The sequence below is a fragment of the Fundulus heteroclitus genome, chromosome 21 (assembly GCF_011125445.2).
Source record: "Fundulus heteroclitus isolate FHET01 chromosome 21, MU-UCD_Fhet_4.1, whole genome shotgun sequence".
Classification (NCBI taxonomy): domain Eukaryota; kingdom Metazoa; phylum Chordata; class Actinopteri; order Cyprinodontiformes; family Fundulidae; genus Fundulus; species Fundulus heteroclitus.
This window is the reverse complement of record NC_046381.1, coordinates 17323802-17346105: the sequence shown is the minus strand read 5'-3', so window position 1 is coordinate 17346105 and position 22304 is coordinate 17323802. Positions and strand designations below refer to the sequence as shown.

The 22304-nt window shown below is 37.5% G+C and overlaps 1 protein-coding gene across 2 annotated transcripts in view; it reads right to left on the bottom strand.

Annotated features, from left to right (window-relative positions):
- Positions 1-6072: 6072 nt before the first annotated feature.
- Positions 6073-22304, bottom strand: part of crispld1a (cysteine-rich secretory protein LCCL domain containing 1a) — a 32324-nt gene continuing 16092 nt past the window's right edge. For both annotated transcript variants that reach the window (XM_012857364.3, XM_012857363.3), the window contains exons 10-15: positions 20272-20402; positions 20086-20129; positions 19912-19984; positions 19722-19797; positions 19500-19633; positions 6073-9242 (exon numbers count right to left, since the gene is read on the bottom strand). In XM_012857364.3, coding sequence (XP_012712818.2) covers positions 9191-9242; positions 19500-19633; positions 19722-19797; positions 19912-19984; positions 20086-20129; positions 20272-20402 — 510 coding nt within the window. In that variant the 3' untranslated portion in view covers positions 6073-9190. The remainder of the gene's footprint in view (positions 9243-19499; positions 19634-19721; positions 19798-19911; positions 19985-20085; positions 20130-20271; positions 20403-22304) is intronic.

Below are 22304 nucleotides of genomic sequence, written 5' to 3'. Positions count from 1 at the left end.
TCACTTGTGAAGGTGTAGACAAATATTATCCGTTGGCATAGCGAGGGTATCCAAGGGATTTGAAAATTTTCAGTTTGAGTTGTTTTACACACCGAAGTTGATGGGACACCCCTCTGGCATGAAACTGTTCTGAAGATGTATTTACATTTCCTCATAGTCATGGTTGTACGACATATAAGTCTGCTACTGGTGAGAGAAGAAATATTGCTAACTTAATGGAACCGCTGTTTTAAAAGATCCTAATTGATCCTTTTGTAATCCCCAGACATGATGTCGCTTGTGGTATCGGTATTTCTCAGAAGCCAGCGGAGGGACAGTCAAGACTCAACTAAAATTACATATTTCGAAATACATATCCTCACCCAAGCTCTTTACAATTTTTGATACTTGTTCTTTTTCATGTATTTTCTCAGTTTTCATTTGTTTTGTTGGGAACAAACAATTACTTCAAGCATCACCTTTAAGCCACCCTGATCTGGAGGAATAAAGACCTTTCAATCTGTAAGAGCAAATGCATACACATTTTTCTTCTAATTCTGCTCACAGGGAGGAACAATGTTATGGTTTTTTTATGCCTACATGTGATGCAGACCTCACTTTATTTATTTGCAGTGGCAGATCTAACAGCAGTGCAGTCTGGGAGGCAGCCAGCCCCTCCTGGAGAGGTCCTGTAAGCACAACTTTCCCCTCTTGCTTGTTTTAGGAAGACTTCAACATGTGGCGCACATCTGTTTTCAGAGCGTAAAAACAGTCTGACTGACACCTTTTTATACAGGGACAAATGTCAGAGGTGGCGCTGCACGTGCACAAAATGTTGACAGTAAATCATCTGATGGGTGGTTTCTCTCAACAAAAGACCAATTTTGTAACTTTGCATCAATAATTGATATGGTATTTTTGTATGGGATTCTACTAGTTGTTGGTAAGTGCTGATACATGCAGTCTGGAAATTTTATCCTTTTTCATCAAAGAAAGGAACCTTTCTTGTGAACAGTGTGTTTTATTTGTGTTGGAATCCCTCTGCAGAGCAAACATTTGATCAGTAAAACCTCCCGACATTTAACCAACACATGCGCCAAGTCAGATTTGTTGACATAGTTGTCGAGATTTCAGCTCCTTCCAGTCAGAGTTTTAGAAACTGTTAAAGTGCATTATCGTGTTTTAGAGACAGAAACCCTAAAATATTGAAAGGATGATAAATAAATGCATCAAAGTCATCCTCATTATTGTTTTTGAAAACCAGTAAATTATTTAAAAAGCCCTTTCTAAAACAAACAAAAGAGCATTTGTAATCACACAAACTGAAACAGGAAGCACATCCATATTTAGGTGATTATGTTAGATCTGTGACGGTACCATCTGGAAGTGGGAATATGTCAAATGAATGTGTGGCTGCTTTTTGGAAGCACATAAATGGGATAGATGAGCACTTTTGCCACAATGATTGTCTATGTAGGAAGTGTGAATAAGTTTCATTGAAATAAACACGTGAAAATGATAGATATATCCTCACTCATAAAAACTGGATACACAATATTGGTTGTCATTTGTGTTTGTGTTTTCATCATTCCCTTGTTTGTTTAAGTTTGATATATTCAGTTCATCTCTCTGTGTTCATTGTTGGTAAGGTGCCTCAATTTCATTATTTTGTGTTTAGCTTCTTAGTTTATTCTTGAGTTCTGTTCTTTGTGCATTTGCATTTATCTCTCTTACCTCAGTGTAATGGTGCATTCACACCCAACGCAAATTCAGCAAGAAAGTTGCCACTTTTGCGTGCTGTCACCTGCCTGACATATTGCTAGCAATTTGCACATTGCAAGCAAGTAGTACAAGGGTGCTATCTGGAGACACTTTCACTCACCTGCCGCTCCAGTCTCCTACCTCACTCTTCTCCAGGCTTCGTCCTTTCTGGACTTTTCTCGGTAGTAATGACATACAACTCAGGCTGACCACAGTTCATCACTATCAGCTTGTCTTCCATGTTGAATGAAAACAGCTTTGTCTCCACTGCAGTCCTGTATCCCATGTCACAGCCACATCCGGTTCCTGATTGGGCACAAAGGTTCAGATTTTTCAACTCCAGCGACTTACTTCACATCCATTGCAGGTGTCATGTCGCTGTGGCTTCGCTGTAAACACCAAAATCGTGCCTGTTGCGTCACTAGAAACGTGTCTGTTGCATCGCTTTGTGTCGCATCGCTCCTGTATTGCACTTGTACATAGGGATAACATTTAAATGCCTAATAGTTGTTTTTATGTTTTATTTTATGTTGTTTTTATCTATTTGCCACTGTAGCACTTAGAGGTTTGATGTCAAATGTAAAGTACAGTGCAAATAAAATGTATTATTATTAAACTAGATGCTCAGGCAACCACATTTGTGCTCTGTGTGAACAAACCTTTAGTCTTTTCTCCATGGGTTTAAGTTTCTTTGGCTCTTTGTTCAGATCACTCTGTGTTAATTAGTCTCCCTCCCTCAGTCTGCCAGATTCACTTCTACCTCAGCTGCTCAACATTATCAGTTATTCAACTCACCAACATCCTATGTCATTCTCCACTCCTCCCTCTGTATTTTAGGTCCTGGCTTTCTGTTGTGTGTCACTGGATTCTTTATTTACTCTGTTAGACTGCCTGTTTTACTATTGCTCTGTCAGACTGCTTATTACTCTGCCTGTACTCCATGGTCTGCTCCCCTTGGGATTCCCCTGTTAATGTTCCTTTTGTTCCTCATTAAAGATCTGAGTTTTACCAAAGTGTATCTCTGTCACTTGGGTCACTTGTATTGGTAGACAGATAGTGAACATAAAGACTCAGCAGGCTTGACTGTGAAGCTGAATTGGATTTACTGAATTCTTCTTGAAGTTGTTAACCTGAAATACGGTGAAATACACTTATGTACATCAAAGAAAATGCATGTAACAACACCATTCCTCACATTTTATTCCTCTTAATAGGTTTTCAGTAATGGTAAGCATAGATCTTTACAGGCTTACAAACCCCTCATGAATCCCAAGTACACAATGATAAATAATGTGAAAGTGCAACACATTTGCGGTGAACAAACCTTTTTTTCACAATAGTTTATATCTTTAAGACATTTTCTGTCAGTACAAAATGTCAGCTGCTGGCCACAGATCGTGCTGAATTATTACCCATTCTCACACAATGATCCTCTTGCACGTTTAAGCAAAATAATTACAGTCAGTGGCGACTCGTGTATTCAGCTGAGAGAAATGACTGTTCGAGTTTGAGTCCAGCTGTAGTCTGATTGTGGATCAGTGTTAAATTTTTATTTCTATCAACCACAAGTGTGGCCTGTGGTGGAAGTGACTTTTGGGCCAACAATGGGAGAAAACTAACTGCAGACAGACTTAAATATTTGAGTGGAATTTTGACACATGTGTTACTTACTGTCGTGCAATTAACCCCAACAAGGAAAAAAGGACACAAACAGTAAGAATTAGAAAAGTCAGGCTTGCATGCACATGGTATGGTTTGCTCATAAAGTGAACTGTTATGGTGAGTTGGTGGGAGGAACATACTGCACACACAACAATGCTGGTCAGCTCAGGAGGAAAATGTTTTCCTATCCTATCTGAATGCTGCCAAAATATGAATGTTACAAATCTTTGTCATAAGCTGTCATTTGCAACTGTGCTGAATTACAGAAAGGTTGGGCTGAGCACATGAACATTTTTAAATCCCTCCATAGGATGTTGGTTTGTTGGCTCTCCAAGCTACATCTACTCTCAGTTAATTTGTTTGGCTTCATCCTCGCTGAATAAATACCCATATAAATTTCCATTTTCTGAATTCTCATTTGAGTCGGATCATTCATTAATTCTCTGGTGTACGCTGATGCCCAAGTTAAGCATTCCAAACACAACAACGTCCCTGTTTGGCAACTTTCAGACAGCTACAAGTCTGTACTAATTATAAATGCAGTTCAACCACCAGTCTGATGTCTCATGTTGTCCTATGAAACTACTGCTCATTTCAGTTTACTCAAAAAAGTGAGACTCATCGCTTCAATTATTTTGTTTTTACCATAAGGATCAAGTGGATACTGATAGCATTTTTGGTACATTCTACATGTTTCTAAATTTCAGTCAAAATGGAGGGGTTAGTTGCAGAAGAGTGAGCTGTAATGAATGGTTATTATAAATGAAATATCCAAGATTTGTCGGAGATCTAAAATAACTCAATAATTACATGAGTCACCTTGCCACTCAGGAAAAGCGTACTCTTCCCCCACCAAAGTACCCTCTCCATCTTTGCAAAAACAAAAAAACTCATTCACAGTGTGGCTATGCACATGCAATATTTTTGGATCACGAGGGCAGAGCAAACCCACTCCCTGTCAAGTGTTATGTTTTGTTCATCTGCCAAAGTAAAGGTTTGACGAGGAGGTACATAGTCATTACCACTGGCAACCGTACTTCTCACTTCACTTACTGACTTTATCACCTCCATCTCATTCCCATCCAACTATACGCTAACCTTGGACAGCACCAAGAACATAAACACACAGGTAAGTAAAGGTTAAAAAAAATTATTTAAAAGTAAACATACATCACACCCATATTGATATCACAAATAAATTCCCTAACACATCCAGTTTGTCAGCTTGCCCCTCTCTCTCTCTCTCTCTCTCTCTCTCTCTCTCTCATAGATGGTCTCTTTGACACAGCCTGCCAGTCTGCTGCCATGCAGCGCCACATTTAGCTCTGCAAAAAGCGCCAGGCTGCAGCGAAGCAGAGCACAGTGAGGAGGTTATTAATGGCCTTCTTTATTTCAAACGACAGTCTAAAAACACTGGTGGCACCATGCAGACCCTGCTTGCTACAAGCTTGTCTTTCATCCCATCTGTCTTCACTCCCCTCACCCTCCTTGGTCCTAATGGCCCCGTGGCTCTTGCTCTATCACTTTTGCTCCTAATGCATCCTTGTCTGTTCAGCGAGCTCCAATAGAGGGTCTTGTTGGTTTCATGGGAAAACAACTAATAATCTTTCCGTCTCCTGGATACGTTGCATATCTTCTTTGATTATTTTTCCTATAAACTTTTTTAAAGGATCTTTAAATTTTTCTCCCTTAAAGTTATGAAACGAGGATAACTTCTAAGTGTTACAGAGTCACGCTCATAAAGCCTAAAAGATTATCAAAACTTTGTAGGTTTTCCTCTTAACCTTGAAGTTATCTCTGCTGACCCTTTTGCCTTTCATTTCTCAGAGCCTCATAGCACCTATCTTCTCAGCCTGCTGTGAATTTTGACACCTGTTTGATGTATGCCTCTCCTTACGTTTGGTTGTGCAGGAATGGCCCATCAATCTCTTCACCCCATGCTGAGCGCAGCCAATCATGGGCCAAGTGATTCCGTTTGATAAAAACCGGGTATGTTTATGTGCCAAAGTTTGTATTAAGAATGTTTTACATCAAGTCCCTTTTATTCTGTGTGCATACTGGTCATTCATTTCCAAGCGTGTTTACATTTACTGTACAGTTTATACAGTCGCATTGAATGAAGGTAATGTATGGTAATGTTATGCAATTTAGTGAAGACGTCTTGTTTCCAATCAAATCTGCAAGTCAAAAAGTAAGTGGGAAAAATTTGAAAATGTTCTAAAACATTAGTTATTTGTTAGTTGTGACAAGAATTTGCCACCTGTGTATAATAACTTCTTCCAGTGCATTGACATTGAGATGTTTTCATTCCCACAAAGCTCCCTCAAACATGCAGATTATTAATTCAGCAAGACCGTTTTCATATTTTTATAATACTTGCAGCCAGGTTTCATGGCTATACACGCCAAGCTTATAAAGTCAAAGTTAGTAGCACTTGTACTGTTAAATAACAAAAAAATGATAGCTAGAGTCAAAACCTATTGCACTGACAGATGTACTGTAGACATGCTGGAAAACATCATGGACAGGTCACTTTTCTGCACTGCTCCTCAGAAACAAATGAGTGAGATGACTTCTCTAGCTGCAAGTTAATATTACGGTGATACCATCAAAAAGTTTCCAAAGTTGGGAAAAAAATCTTAAGGTTTTATGATGATAAAGTTTCATGGACCTAACAAGAAAGAAATAGCAACCCAAAGGCAGATCATTCCAGTCACTTCAAATGTTTTCGTAAGATTGACTATTTTAACTTCAAATGCAAACATCTGTTTTTAATGGTATTCTGTATGTTTTATTACCTGATAATAGAGGATTTGTACAATGTGATCAAAAAATAATGACAAGATAGACAACAGAGATCACATTTCAATTATAATTGTTACATCTTGAAAATAATAGCTGATGAAACTATTACATGCCGCTGTCTCTGTTAAATTATAAAAGAGGAAGCACTGTTTTGGAAAAGTATTCGCGGCCATGTCACTTTTTAACATTTTGGAACTTCACAGCCATTACCCACTGTTTATTTATTTGTGATTTTAATATATTATACAAACACAAAGTAGACCAAAATGGTGAGGTTTGTTTTCACAAAAAAAACTATTTAAAAACATCTGTACCTTTGTATTTAGTCACTTTTTACCCCAATACCCTAAAAGAAAGTCTAGAACAACCAATTCCCTTTAGAGGTCACTTAGTTAGTAGAGTGAATATTTTGTTTTCAGTACAAACACAGCTGTTTTGTAAAAGGCCTCAGGTCTATTTGAGAATATTAGTGAACAGCAGCAGCCAGCAGCATGAAGACCAAGGAACGCAGCAGGTAGGTCAGGGATAAAGTTGCAGAGAAGTTTGAAGCACAGTTAGGTTATAAGACAATGTTACAAGCTTTGGACATCTGACAGAACACTGATCCATCCATCATCTGAGGATGAGTATGGCAGAACTGCATAGAACCATTTATCTAAACTGACAGGCCAGCCAAGCAGACCACCAAGCAGACAGCCTAGAGACCCAAAGCAACTTTGGAGGAGCTGCAGAAATCCACAGCTCAGCTGGGATAATATGTCAACAGACCAACTATTGGTTATTCATTCCGATACATTTTTGATAGAAAAATGGCAAAAAGAATTTTTTTGAAAGAAATCCATAGGAGGTAAACCTTAATATTTGCCAAAAGTCATGTAGGGGACAGATCAAATAAAGTGGAAGAAACCGAAACTGCACATCACCCTAAACACACAGTGAAAAGTCTAACTTTTCCTCAGTAAAACATTGTGGTGTCGGGGATGCTTTTCTTCAACGGAACAAGAAAACCCATAAACCTGGTTCACCTTCAAGCAGGACAATAAGCCAGACCTCAGTCCAACTGAGTCTGTGGCCAGACCACTGTTCCTAAAATCTGCTTTAGCCACAGCTGTTTTGAAAATAAGAATGGGCAAAACTTGTATGTTGCATTCAAGTTGTAGTTGAAACTCGCAAACCTGAATAAGATCAGCTGCTACTGCCCCTAAAGTCGGACTTCCTACAGGAAAAGTTGGAGAAATCTTTTAATGACCGATCCAATATGGCGGCTACTTGCATCAACAACAGTAAGCTGTGATGAAAACATGTTTATTTTGCAAGACAGAGTTGTAAGACTGCGTCTAAATTCAATGTTAGATATAGCAGCTGCAACTTTAAATCACACAAATTAAAACGGGGGATTGCTTGTGAAAACTACAGCTTTAAATGATGTTCATGAGAGGAAGTACAAACAAAACAGCTTTCCTATCGGAATCCTGACCTTTTGAAATCTCGACTTCTCTGACTGCATTAACTAGAACGCTGTTCACTCGGGTCTTATGCTCCTAGTTCTGACTTTGGATGGTACGTAAATGGAATGCAGCCTTAGTCTTTAACCCACCTTTTTAGGAGAGCTTTTAATTGAACTCTTCCCTTTTACTAATTGTCTTTGTTTATTTTATCTTTTTTACTTTTTTATTTTTCCTGCTCTCCATGTGTTTTTATTTAGCACATACCTGTTTTACTATGTAGCACTTTGGGATTTGTATAAATATAAAGTTCATTACAAATTCAATGTATGATTATTATTATTATTATTAGATGTACAGAGCTGTTTGAGACAGATGACAAATGACCTGCAGACGCAATAGCAGCAATGGTTATTCTAAAATATTGACTTGAGGAAATGCTCAAAATTTCTTTTTTATTTGCAAAACATTTTGAAAATGATACACCTTTTCAATTCCCCTTCAAAATTGCACCCTACTTTTTGTTGGTCTGTCAAATCATGTTAATCACAGCCGATTGTGTGGGCAGCATGAATGTGAAAAAGTTTAGAGAATACTTTGAAAGACTGTCCTTAAAGTAATTTTTATGCTCTAATAACTCAGGCTTGATTTGTCCGAAATTCTTTTATTTGATCAAACCTTGACTTTTAATGCAACATATAATGTAGGCCTTTTCCAAATTTTTATTGTAAATGTTGACCTCTTTGTTTTTCCAGAGGAAAGAAATGTATAAAAAATGTGATGCATGTATGACATGATACACAGCAGTACAGTTAACTGTCCATTCTAATCTTTAAAGCTTAAACAACTTGCAAAAACTGTTGTGTGCTATTATTTCTGATTTTATTTGGATTCATGTCAAAGGAAATGCAAAATTAAGAAATATTTCAATAAAAGACCACTTTGTGGGTTGGGTGCACCTCCTGACCTGCAGGTAGCTTTAGCTCAACTTTCTCATTTGAAAAAATGCAAACAACAGTAAACCAGGTGATAAAATATAAAATACAAAACATTCAGCAGTATCCATTACAATTTATATTGCTACAAAGCATAAAATAGAAAAATAATTATGCATACCAATTTCCCCCAGTTATTAAAAAGTACAAAGAACAAAGAGAACGGTTCTACAGCACCAATAAAAAATGTGCCATACATAAAAGCGGGATTTCTCTGGTATGTGCCATTATGATTTAGTATATTTAAAGTCCATTTTCATACAAACATACTGTACTTGGTAAAAAAAAAGGCAAGTCAGTGACACAATGGCAAAAATTATTTACAAATATGTACAGCAAAATGTCAGCTAAATTGACAATTTAAAAAAATAAAAATAAAAAATCCTCCTGGGTTTGCGTTGTTACGGCAACAACATCTAACCCCTGAAGCATGGCGGAGCCTGAAATTTCTCATTCATGGCGTTTAACAATGTGGCCCGATTTATGTCCCTTTAAAAGCTTCACGTGCCTCGTATGATTAGGTTAAACTGCCTCCTTCGTTGCTCAGATCACAGCAAAGACGCGGAACGCCTTCCCTCCAGGAGGGTTTTGAAGACTGCGGGGAAGAAAAGGAACAAGAATAAGAATCAGTCTTGGTGCTTTGTTTCAGTAGGAGACCTGTATGAGAGAAACATACGGGTAACGTTGGTACAGCGCTGAAAGAATCAAACACTATGATGGTAAGGTGGACAAAGAAAGATAGCTCAGCAAGAAAACAGATCACAATTTTCATAAAAACACAGAAATACCTTGTGCTAATCCAAACAACACAGGATAAGTGTAAAATAACACAAAGCGCTGAGCAGAATCCAAAATTTTATATCAGGCAAATCCTTTTTAACCTTGTTGAATCGAGAATTAGCTATGAATTCAGTTTCACTAGACACACCTGGTGTGATTATTGCTAGACTTAAAATATATATAAAAAAACTAATAATACCTGTCTCACAACAAGAAGTAGATGAAAAGATCTCAAAAAGCAACATAACAGACGCCAGAAAAGGTGTGTAACCCTCTGGAAATGGTTACACAGCCATTTCTAAGGCAGTAAATCCATTTTAGATCTGATTTAGGTCTGATTTTAAAACTCTTCTTAAAACTAATTTCTTTGCATTGGCCTTTAAAACCATGTGTGAAGTTGATGTTAGCTTCTGCTTATTTTATTAGTCTTTTTGGTTTAGGGTTAGGGTTGTATGGCCGCTAATGCATTTTAATTATATCACATTTCTGTATTTTGTTTGTTTTTCTTACTACAGCACTTTAATGTTTTGAATGTTCTTATGTTATTCTGTACAGCACTTTGCTCCTTTGGAAATTTTAATTGCTTTATAAATAAAGTTGGATTGGATTGGCTTGTACCTGTGCATATGCAGAAAGCGTGGGACACCAGATAACCTTCTCGGGAACGGCTGCATCAAATCCTGAACAGCATTTAAAGCACTGGAGGCCTTAGTTGCCTCTGTTAAGGTCAGTGATCATGTTTAAACATTAAGAAAGAGACAGGGCAAAATGGCATCCAGGGGACTGTTCCACTGAGAAAATCTCTGCCAGCCAAAACAACTTGTCTCTTGGCTTGAAAACTCTTATAAAATTCCCAAGACATTTGGGTAAATATTCTGTGAACTGAAAATACTAAATTTGACTTTTTTTTTTTTTGGAAGGTGTGCTTCCTGTAACATCTAGTGGTAAACTAAAACTGCAGTTGCAGAGAAAGATCATCAAATAAAAAGATTGGTATGTTTGAGGCAAAACTTTGGGATTATTCTACCATGCATCTTAATTCCTTTACAGTAGATAAAATGGCTGATGACAACAATTGTGATCCAATCTTGTGAATGCTGTGAGGGGTACAATACATGCGTCAGAACATGGGCATGAACTCTGCTCTTTACCAGGAATTGGGTATTGTAGCTGGACTATGATCCAAAGCACATCTCAAGTCCTTCTTTGAGTCTGGTATTAAATCTGATTGAGATTGACAGCAGTGTACATGATGGGCAACTGACGAGGATCTGAATAAAGCATAAAAGGCAAATAACATGGAAACAGTCTAGAGAAAAGACATAAAGAGAGAAGAGCTCTGAATAAACAGGACTCTAACTACATCAGCTATTAATACATTAACAATAGACTACTGACGTCACTTTTTTTCCAGAATCTACGCCAATGAGTTAATTTTTTCCTTGACTTTACTCTCAATCTTTCTTTTGGATAATGCGTAAAACTGTGCTGTGATATGATCAAAGGATGTAGACACTGAACAATGTAAACGTTAAAACGTCCTATAGTCCCTTCGACACCCCTGGTAAAGAGGTCTAAAAATACTATAAAAAAACTGCAGAAACATCACATACTTTCTTTTGAAAAATCCATCCTTTGATTTCAGTACTTTTGTTTTAGAAAACTCATTTTTTTAATCACCACCATCACACTGACATTCCTTACAGCTACAAAACAGTTGTATCTGTAGCATTATTTTAAGTATATCTACATTTTCCAGTTAATCAGAGTAACGTTTAATCAGTAATCCATTTTATTCTGGTTCCCCGGGATAATAATGTAACAAGGCACAGAGCCTCATTAATCTGAGTCACTCTTCAATATAAGAGATCATTCCCTCGAAGTAAGCCAAATGTGTGCTTATCTTTGTTATTTAGAAAATAGTTACTGCCTTAAACCTGGTCATATTGTTGCTACACTCTGAGCAATAATTAAGAAGTTCAAAAGATTTTTAAAACTAGCACAAAAAGTCTCCATAACAAAGTCTAGAGTCTCTCCGAGTGCCCACTATTTGTTTTGGACACATGCCCAGAAAAAAAGCCTTTTTGTTCCCACGATCACAAAGTGATACATGTGAACATTGCTAAATGTCACTTGGACTGGGATTATATTATGATATATTATATTATATCATTATGTTTTGAGGTCAGATGAAAGCTTTTTGGCAACAAACATTGCAGGCAGCTCTGGGACGGAACAAGGTGCAAAACAACGCATGTCCTGTGTTGTGTGTTGTGGAGGATCCCTAATGCTGCGGGCCTCTTTCTCATCCAGAAGTCTTGATGATGTTGTTAGAATGCAAGGTGACACAAACTATTTGCAATGCAACATTTATGTATTTATTACTTTTTTTGATAAAATGTGAAGAGTAAAGAGAGTACAGAGTATATAGAGGATTGGTCAAATGTCCTTGTCTTTGTATGCTCCAACTAAACTGTTGTATGCTCCAACAGTTAAAGAAGTTAAAGAAGAGCAGAACAAAAAGTGTTAGCAAAAAAGAGCAATAACAATATTAAGTGCCAACCAGTGGGACACAGGTAAGTTTGAAAGAAAAGAAAAAAAAATCTTGATAAATGTACTAGAATGAAGCGATGTGGGATTTCAAGGTTTTATTTTACCTTTACCATGTTTGGCAATAACTGTGGCTGTTTTTGTGCTTTTTTTCCATACTTCCCTTTTCAAAGGTAGTGTTTTTTTATCCCAATGACATTTGCCATCACTCACTATGTATATTATGCAATCAAACATAATCAAGAAACTCATCAAGAAGTGGTTGTATGAAAACAGAGTTCAACTGTAGACAGTGAGGACTTTGTCAGGGTATTATCCTATTTATTTTATACGTGCTTTGTTGAGTGCTTTGTCATATTTGGACTGTTTTACATGCATGTATGGGCCACTTCTTCCTTTATCAGTATAGATAGTAAAGTTCATTTTATAGTGAGTTGTCTTTTAAATACTGCTTTTAGAGACCTAAAGGGGGCTGAATCAGTTTGAGAATGAAGAGAAGGAGTATAGAGGACAGGAAGGAAGAATTGTATTTGTTACATTAATTACATTTTAAAGAGCTTTCAGTTTTTTAACACTTTGTGACTGCTCTTACAGCAGTCAAATATTTCTTAGACATGTACGTGACTTTTAATTTACTAAGTCTTCATTGCACAGTTAGAATAGTAAGATACTGTTATTTTCAGGTTGTGATATGTGTTTATAAAGGTGGCTGTCTATAGGGACACAGAAAACCAAACCTAAACTAAGAACACTCTCAGAGACACAAAGATGCACTCATCTTCTCAGCAGTTATTGGCCAGCTTTTAATTATGTTTAATTTGAATCATGCAAATTACCCTCTAAGGCTCACTGTATCAGAGTTGTAGTAAAGTGTCTGTATCTTGTAAAGACCCGAGCCACAAAGAGTGGATGAGTTGTCAGATTTCTTATCTGATTTGGTGTTAAATACTGATAAGGCTATTATAGTGGGTGATTTTAACATCCGTGTTGACACAGAATGTGATAACCTTAGTGTAGCCTTTAAAACTATCCTAGATTCAATTGGTTTTGCTCAAAATGTGCATGAACCGACGCACTCTCGGCTCCATACTTTAGACCTTGTTCTGACATATGGCATTGATTGTGAAGAATTAACAGTATTTCCTCACAACCCTGTCCTATCTGATAATTTTTTAATAACATTTGAGTTTAATCTAACTGAGTTCCCCACCCCCAAAAGAGGGTTCCATTATAGTAGATCTTTATCGGATAATGCTGTATCAAAACTTAAAGAGTCTGTCCCCTTTTTAATATCCTCCGTATTGCAGAAATGCCCTGTAGATGGCAGCAATGTTGTTTCTTCCAATTCACAAATAGATGTCTTTGTAAACGGTATGACTTCGTCATTGCGTTCTGCATTAGACAATGTAGCTCCCTTGAAAAAGAAGGTGATTATTCACAGGAAGCTGGCTCCTTGGTTTAATTCAGAGCTGCGTTCCTTGAAGCACAATGTTAGGAAATTGGAGAGAAAATGGCGCTCTACACACCAAGAGGAATCCTACTTAATCTGGAAGAACAGTCTATTGTTGTATAACAAGACCCTTCGCAGAGTTAGAGCAGCATATTTTTCATCATTAATTGAGGAGAATAAGAATAATCCTAGATTTCTCTTCAGTACAGTTGCCAAACTTACCCAGAGCCACAGCTCTGTTGATCCATCCATTCCCTTAGCTCTTAGCAGTAATGATTTTATGGGATTCTTCATAAATAAAATTGATTCCATTAAAAATAAAATAATTGGCATCCTCCCAAACATGATTACCTCATCCTCAGTAAGTGAGGCAGCATTGGAGGAATCCTTAGAACCTGTGCAGTGTCTGAACTGTTTAAAAGCAGTAGAGCTTTCTGAGCTATCTAAAATTTTAGCTTCATCTAAACCTTCTACCTGTATGTTAGACCCAATCCCAACCAAGTTGTTTAAGGAGGTATTCCCTCTGATCAGTGGTCCTATTTTAGACATGATTAATCTATCCTTGGTAAATGGATATGTACCACAGGCTTTTAAAGTAGCTGTTATTAAACCTTTACTTAAGAAACCATCTCTTGATCAAGATGAGTTAGTAAATTACAGACCTATATCTAATCTTCTTTTCTTATCTAAAATTCTTGAGAAAGTAGTTGCTAATCAACTATGTGAACATTTACAAAGTAATGACCTACTTGAGGAGTTTCAGTCAGGCTTCAGAGCTCATCATAGCACTGAAACAGCTCTGGTGAAGGTCACTAATGATATTCTCATGGCCTCAGATAATGGACTTGTGTCTATACTTGTCCTGTTAGATCTCAGTGCTGCATTTGATACAGTTGATCACAATATTCTCCTACAAAGACTTGAGCATACTGTAGGGATTAAGGGAAAAGCATTAGGCTGGTTTAAATCTTATCTGTCGGACAGATTCCAGTTTGTTCATGTTAATAATAAATCTTCCTCAAACTCTAGGGTCACTTGTGGAGTACCACAGGGTTCAGTCCTTGGACCAATTCTATTTACTATATATATGCTTCCGATTGGCAAAATTATCAGACAGCATGGGATTAATTTCCACTGTTATGCTGATGACACTCAGCTATATTTATCCATAAATCCTGATGAATCCAATCAGTTACTTTGACTGCAGTCATGTCTTGATGACATCAAAAGCTGGATGACTTTAAATTTCCTGCATTTAAATTCTGACAAGACAGAAGTTGTAATCTTTGGGCCAGAGTCTTCAAAAAATAAAGTTCTTAATCAATCCCTTAATCTGGATGGCATTAACTTGGCCTCTGGTAATAAAGTTAAAAATCTTGGTGTTGTTTTCGACCAAGACATGTCATTTAAATCCCATATTAAACAGGTTTCCAGAGTTTCCTTTTTTCACCTCCGGAATATCGCCAAAATTAGAAACATTCTGTCCAGGAGTGATGCTGAAAAACTAGTCCATGCATTTGTTACTTCAAGGCTGGACTATTGTAATTCTTTACTATCAGGAAGTCCACAAAATGCAGTTCGAAGTCTTCAGCTGATTCCAAATGCTGCGGCAAGAGTTCTGATGAAAATCAACAAGAGGGATCATATTTCTCCAATTTTAGCTTCCCTTCATTGGCTTCCTGTTAAATCAAGAATAGAATTTAAAATTCTCCTTCTAACGTATAAAGCCCTTAATAATCAAGCTCCATCATATATCAGAGCTCTGATTACCCCGTATGTTCCTAATAGAGCACTTCGCTCTCAGACTGCAGGTCTGCTGGTGGTTCCTAGAGTCTCTAAAAGTAGAATGGGAGGCAGATCCTTTAGCTATCAGGCTCCTCTCCTGTGGAACCAACTCCCAGTTTTGGTCCGTGAGGCAGACACCCTATCTATTTTTAAGACTAGTGTTAAAACTTTCCTTTTTGACAAAGCTTATAGTTAGAGTGGCTCATACCCTGAGCTATCTCTATAGTTGTGCTGTGATAGGCCTAGGCTGCTGGAGGACATCAGGGTCTAATTTTCTCACTCTACTGATTTCTACTGTTCTTCAGTCTACTGTTCTCCAGTTTTGCATTGTATTACATTGAAATGACTGTCGTCATTTCAGCTTTTAACTTTTTGCTCTCTCTCTTTTTCTTCATAGTAGGTACACCTGGTCTGGCGTTCTGTTAACTGTGACATCATCCAGAGAAGACGGCTCACCCGCTACTACCATCTAATGTAGAACAGATTACTAGATCAATGTGTGCTTCTGTGCTTGTTTGTCTGTCTTGTTGTGTCTCTGTTCTGTCTTCTGTAACCCCAGTCGGTCGAGGCAGATGACCGTTCATACTGAGCCCGGTCCTGCCGGAGGTTTTTCCTTCCCGTTAATGGGTGGTTTTTCTTCCCACTGTCGCTTCATGCTTGCTCAGTATGAGGGATTGCAGCAAAGCCATGTACAATGCCGATGACTCTCCCTGTGGCTCTACGGTTCCCCAGGAGTGACTGCTGCTTGTCGGGACTTTGATGCAATCAACTGGTTTCCTTATATAGGACATTTTTGACCAATCTGTATAATCTGACCCAATCTGTATAATATGATTGAACTTGACTTTGTAAAGTGCCTTGAGATGACATGTTCATGATTTGGCGCTATATAAATAAAATTGAATTGAATTGAATTTCCCTCAACCTGAGAGCCATCCATTTAATTCCATCACAATATCTCTAAAATGGACTAATAGAAACCTCATATGCTGCAATTCTTTACATACATTTTCTTTTCTTTTTAAACTTACTACTTTTGGTGTAACTAGCGTAATTTGTAATTTTTATGAAGGATCCCCATTGGCTGTTGCCATGGCAAACAGCTAGTCTTCCTGGGGTCCACATTAAAAACAGACAGTAAAAAGCACAGTCACGAATATAACATTTCCAAAAATGTCATTTCTCAAAAATGATCAGATAATGCACAAAAGAACAAGTAAAATAAAACAGCCAATAAAACAAGAACAAATATAATAAAACAGCCAATAAAACAAAAACACTTCAGGGCATCAAATGGAGTCTCAGATTCTTTTTAAAAGATAATTTACAGTGAGTGCAGCAGATGTACTGGGGTAGATTATTCCAAAGATGCAATGATCTACATATAAAGGATCTCTTTAGAGCATTGGTTTTTGGACCTGGTAAAACAAGCTGCCCATTACAGGAACCTCTAGTGTTGTGATCATGAACAGAATTACTAAAAACGATTTGTGAATGTATAAAAGCTGGAACATTACTGCTCATGACTGACCTAAACAGGATAAGTGTATTAAAAAGCAACTTGTTCTCAACCGTAAGCCAGGAATGGCAGGGATGCATCTGGTTGACATTAGATCTAATGTGGCAGCCCAGTAACAACCATGCTGCCTTGTTCTGAACAACCTGGAGCTTTTTGAGTTCACCCCTGGCAGCAGATGTCCACACTGTAGAGCAATAGTCAAGACGACATAACACTAGACTCTGAACTATTTGACATAGAAGGGGACGGGCCATAAAAGAGCAACATTTCCTTGCGGAACTAATTGCTCTTCCCATTTTCACAATACTATAATTAATGTGGTAAGACCAAGACAGAGAACAGTCTACCATCACACCAAGGAGTTTGGCACTTTCAACTTGTGGAACCGTCAAGTCACGAAAATTTAAGGAAAGCTTTGGACTTGCGGACAGCTTGTGCCTTGAACCAATCACCATGCACTTAGTCTTAGAGATGTTGAGGGCCAGTTTGTTACTCACCACCCAATCATATACAACATTCAGTTCTCTGCTCAAAACCTGATTTAATTCACCGCATGAACGTGCAGCATAATACAAAGTGGTATCATCTGCATACAGGACAGTTCTGGCACTTTTTGTAGCCCAAGCTAGATCATTAGTAAAGATTGAGAAAAGTAAAGGACCTAAGCAGCTGTCCTGTGGAACTCCACACTTCTACTGGAGAGGTTGCCATTCAGATAAACCTTCTGTGATCTAAAAGAGAGGTAGCTTTCAATCCACCTTAATGCCGAAGAATTAAAACCATAAAATTTAAGTTTCTCAGTTAATAAAGTATGGTCCAGAATGTCAAAAGCAGCACTAAAATCCAGGTACACAACACCTACAAACATAGATTTATCTACCGCTCTAAGCCAGTCATCAGTCATATGAATAAAGCTTAAATTCTTAAATTAGGTAGATGCTTAAAGAGCAAATTTCATAAAACTCCTGAAAATATAAATGTCACATTTTTATTGTTTTTCAAAGCAGATTTCGAACAGAAATAGAGCCCTTAATCTCATGCCTCTCTAAAACTGAAAGACGCTACCACAAATCAGTTGCGTCATGTTGTCCGAAACCAATGAATGCAACTATTTTTGTGTTCTTATCAACAGGGATGTAAACACAAAAACCTAAACTGTTCTTAACAAAAAAAGACCTTTTTAATCAGAGTATATAGATTAAAAAAAATCAGAGTAGGTGGGATGGATTTGTGGAAGCTTACTCGCAACAAGAGGAAATAACAGAGTGACCACTCTAATTATACCCTAGAGATCTTTGAAGAACAAATATTCCCTCTGTTCAAAACATTTTTAAGTTTTAGACCAAAATAAGAAGCTGTGGGAAAGTTAACTTTTCAATGATGTACAGTTTGAGTTGTGTGACGGACCGATTATAATCTTGCCTGCGAGATGAATTCTCGCGGTATTTGTGTGTTCACAAGCACACAAGAATTCATCTTGTATCACTCCTGCTTCAACCGTTTGTAACCAAAGCAAAAATGGTTCAGGCCAATCACGTTGCAGTATTATGGTTTTAAGCCGGGACATACCGCTGTGAAGAAAGCAAGTGATACCGAGCCCACAGCTGATCCAACATTAACACGACGGCAGCACAGAAGGACGTTGCTGCTGGTATCACATCTGTTTTGTAAGGATCCACAATATTTTCTTTGATAGAACAGCAGAAAGTGTTCGCATGATGGTGCTGCTTACGTTTTAATTTGATAATGTGATTGGCTAAAACCAACCTCTGGTAGGTGGGCACCAGGTGTCGGTTTGTCCAATCAGCTTGGAAAGTTCTGCTGAATATCCCTCCTTCCTCCAAATGGACTCAATAGAAGCAGACCGACTGATAATGTACAGAATGTAAGGTGCTACATATTATCAGTCTGGCTTGCCAGGTCAGACAGATTACTCATTCCTCGTAATAATGTTAACAGCTAGATCAGCATAGGGCAATACCACAGGAGATAAAAAGACATACTGGTAATGTGTGCAAAAATTAGACTTTCAGCTACTGCCATTCACTACTGCTATTTTATACACTGTCACTGCATTGCTGGCTGAAATAGATATCCTAGTAACAGGCTTATTTGGAGCAAAGTGGACGCCCCAGGGCCTGAAAAAAAACAATGTTGGTCAGAACCAGAACAGAAATCACAACACCTACCTTAATGCTGCAAGAATTTAAGCTTTTTGAACTTCAGTCTTTTTTACTGTGAGTGATTATTCACCATTGTGGGGAATTACAGGAGACCTAGACTTGCCACTGAGTACATTTAAACCTCTGGGTAGGTTGGAAGTTTGTTAGGACCAACTTCTCAGACAACATTTCTCCTGAGTTCCTCCTCCTCACTGGATAAATTGGCATGTACATGTTCCCCTTATGAACTCACTTACTAGTTGGAGACTTTGCTGTCATTTCTTCCATCTTGGGTGGCCATTGTGTGATGCGCTGACGCCTGAGTTTGGTGTTCTTAATGCAATGTCAACATTTTTCCAGCTTTCAGCCTCCTGTTTTGTCTCTTGTTTTCTTTCTTTTAGACTTTTTTTCTACATTTTTCCAAGCTCAGATTTGGAAATTGAGATTACATGTACTAAAAGCCTGAAGCAAAAGAAAATTAAAAGTTGTATAATGATGGTGTATACCATTTAACTTCATGACAAAAGAGTTTTAAATTAACAACTAAAAATGCATGCATTATCACACACATTTTTCCTTCATACTTGTAGATAACCCCTGTCATACCTCTCAGAGGAAATCCCGTTTTGGTATGAGGAAATATAGTGGTTCCTCTTGTCCACTGGCATCACATCTATGTAACCACCCACGCCATTCCTGATGACTCCAGCATGGATAGCTGCCCGGCATATGCTGGACTTCTACAAAAAACAATAACGTGAAAAAGGGATGATTAGCTAAACCTTTGCAGAAGGTGGATTTTATTTTTCTTTAAAAACAGGAACTTACATCTGAGTATATTGTGGTACCAATGACTCTGGAAAGTCGAGGGTTCCCTTCAAAACAGTTCACTGGGCAATATAACCTAAAAGTACAATAACTTCATGATTAGACGAAACCATTAGTGACCAAGGTGGACCAATTACCAATTACTGAGAAATGTTCGGTGATCAATCAGCGAGCAAATTAAAGTTCAAACCTTGGACAGTGTCTTGAAGACTTTTCATATGGACACAATTGTGCAACTGTGGTTTCACATGTAATGGCTTTAACTATAAAACAAAAACATACAGAATGTGTCTACAAGTAATATAAAATTGAGCAATGCTCTGTGTGTATGTAATATTTTGCATGTCACATCGGTTAGACTTACCCGCCACTCTGGAAACTGTAAAGGAGTTAGCGCTGTGATATTTTCTGTTAAGAGGTAACACATAAAACGAGATCAAATTTCATCTTTTCTTCTCAGCTTCCATTGCATTATAATGAGGCCACTACCGAGCTTCTCAAGTGCACTACATATAAATGGCAATTTCGTTTCCGAAAATCACTGTCTCACCCAAGGGACTGGACTCCGTTCTTGTTGGATTTGATGAAATAGTCCTTTCTGCCTTGTCTTGTCACATCCAACCAGCCCCCATCGTTATCTATGACACCAGCATGTAGACCAGCTCTGCACACACTCGATTGCTGCAAAAAAATATATTTTTATATTTGTGTACATTTTGCTGACAGTGCAGTGAGAAGTTGCTAAAGCTTTTTTTTTTTTTTTGACACAGCACATACTACTATGGTGAAAAGGGTAGAACCTCCTTAAATGACTTTAGGGTTTAACACAAAAAGTGAGAAAACTTGTATTGGGTTAATTCTTTTTCTGCTGAATTTCTTTTCTTGGGAATAAATCTTGTATCAGTCGAAAGTCTGTTCCTTCTCCTGTGAATGATGACAGGATTGGAAAGAAAATGCATTTGCTGAAGTATTAAGTTAAAAAAAAGTGGTGTATTTTATCGGATTGGAAAATTCCTCAAAAGTTTGAGGAAACAATATGTTTTCCTTTTCCTTCTGTATACCATGGAACAGTCTCCAATAGGCTTCAATTATTGTGTATTGAATAGGTTGTTTAACCTATCTGGGACAACAGGGTATGTGTCTAAAAAAAACTACAACACAACATCTTTAGAGACAAAGACATGTGTTCCTCAATGGTCAATCTTGGGATCAGTTTTTTTTTTTAAATCTATATCATGTTGGGATATACAAACAGATCCAGCTATGCCTGATTTTTTTTTTTTTTTTTTTTTTTTTTTTTTTTCTTTGCAGATGGTATTGTTATTTAACAGTGGCATATTCTTAAGAAGTAGACAACTTATTCTATACAGTGTGCACTCGACTTTTTTCAAAGTTGTTCAACCAAGCTAAAATTGGTGCCGACTGGACTAAAGACTAAACGTATACATAAATCTTTTACATGTTCCTACCAAACAACTGGTAACTTTGCACTTAGTACATTAGATGGTACTTAATTGGAGAGGTTTATGTTTTATAAGTATCTTTGTATTTGCCTTGATGCAAACTTGACATTTGATGTCCATATTCATACCTTTTGAAAAGGATTAGGGACAAAGCTGTGTTTTAGTTGTGCTTTAAAAATCATGTACAAAGGACGCCTTTATTAAATTTAGACTAAAGTGATATTACCTCATGAATGTATGTACATTGTCTTAAACAAAGAGTATGGTATATTTAGCTGTTTTGTGTTTTGTTAAAGATGCAAAAGCAAGGAGTCACTCCTGCAAACCGGATGAGCTGGTCAGTTTTATCATTACTAATCAGAAGAAAAACTTACATTTCAAATGGCATTGCTTAAGCTCTGATTGACAACTTATCAGCGTACCCCTAAGTCTGCTAAAATATCACTTCAGTGTGAATAACAGCTGGTTCTCTGAAAAGAGTCTTTAGGTAGAACCTAGTTCACACACAGAATTAGAAGAAATTGCTTTCCAAACATTTGCTGCGTGTGGATGCACTGGCTTCCAGAATATGCCAAGTTGGATTCATTACCTTTACTTACTAATCCTGATCAAATTTAAATGACTGCTTTAGCAGACAATTGTCACTTCTTCAACAAGCTAAACTTTATGGCTTTGAATTTAGGAGTGACTGGGTTTGTCTTTAATATTTTTGTTTTCAGTCTATGTATTAATGTGTGTTTTTGCTGTTCATCTTCACCTAGACTTAATGGTAGAAGAGATTTTGCATGTTAATGAGATGTTAAATAAAATAAAGAAAAAAGTGGGTTTATGAGAGGCACCTGTTATTTATACAAAAATGAGCTCTTGCGATTAACGCTAATCTAAGGCAGGGGCCACCAACCTTTTTGAAACTAAGAGCTGCTTCATTTGTGTTATGTCATACATTTGAACTCAAAGAGTTTGAGTTCACCTTAACTTTATGTAAAATAAATATAATTGTTCATGCTTTCTTATAGACATTGTCTCACTGGTGGACTGTGCTGTTTTTAGAGCAGGCTCGTGGGCACCACATGTGGTCCTCGGGAGCTAATTGGTGCCCGCAGGCATCTTTTTCCAAAGT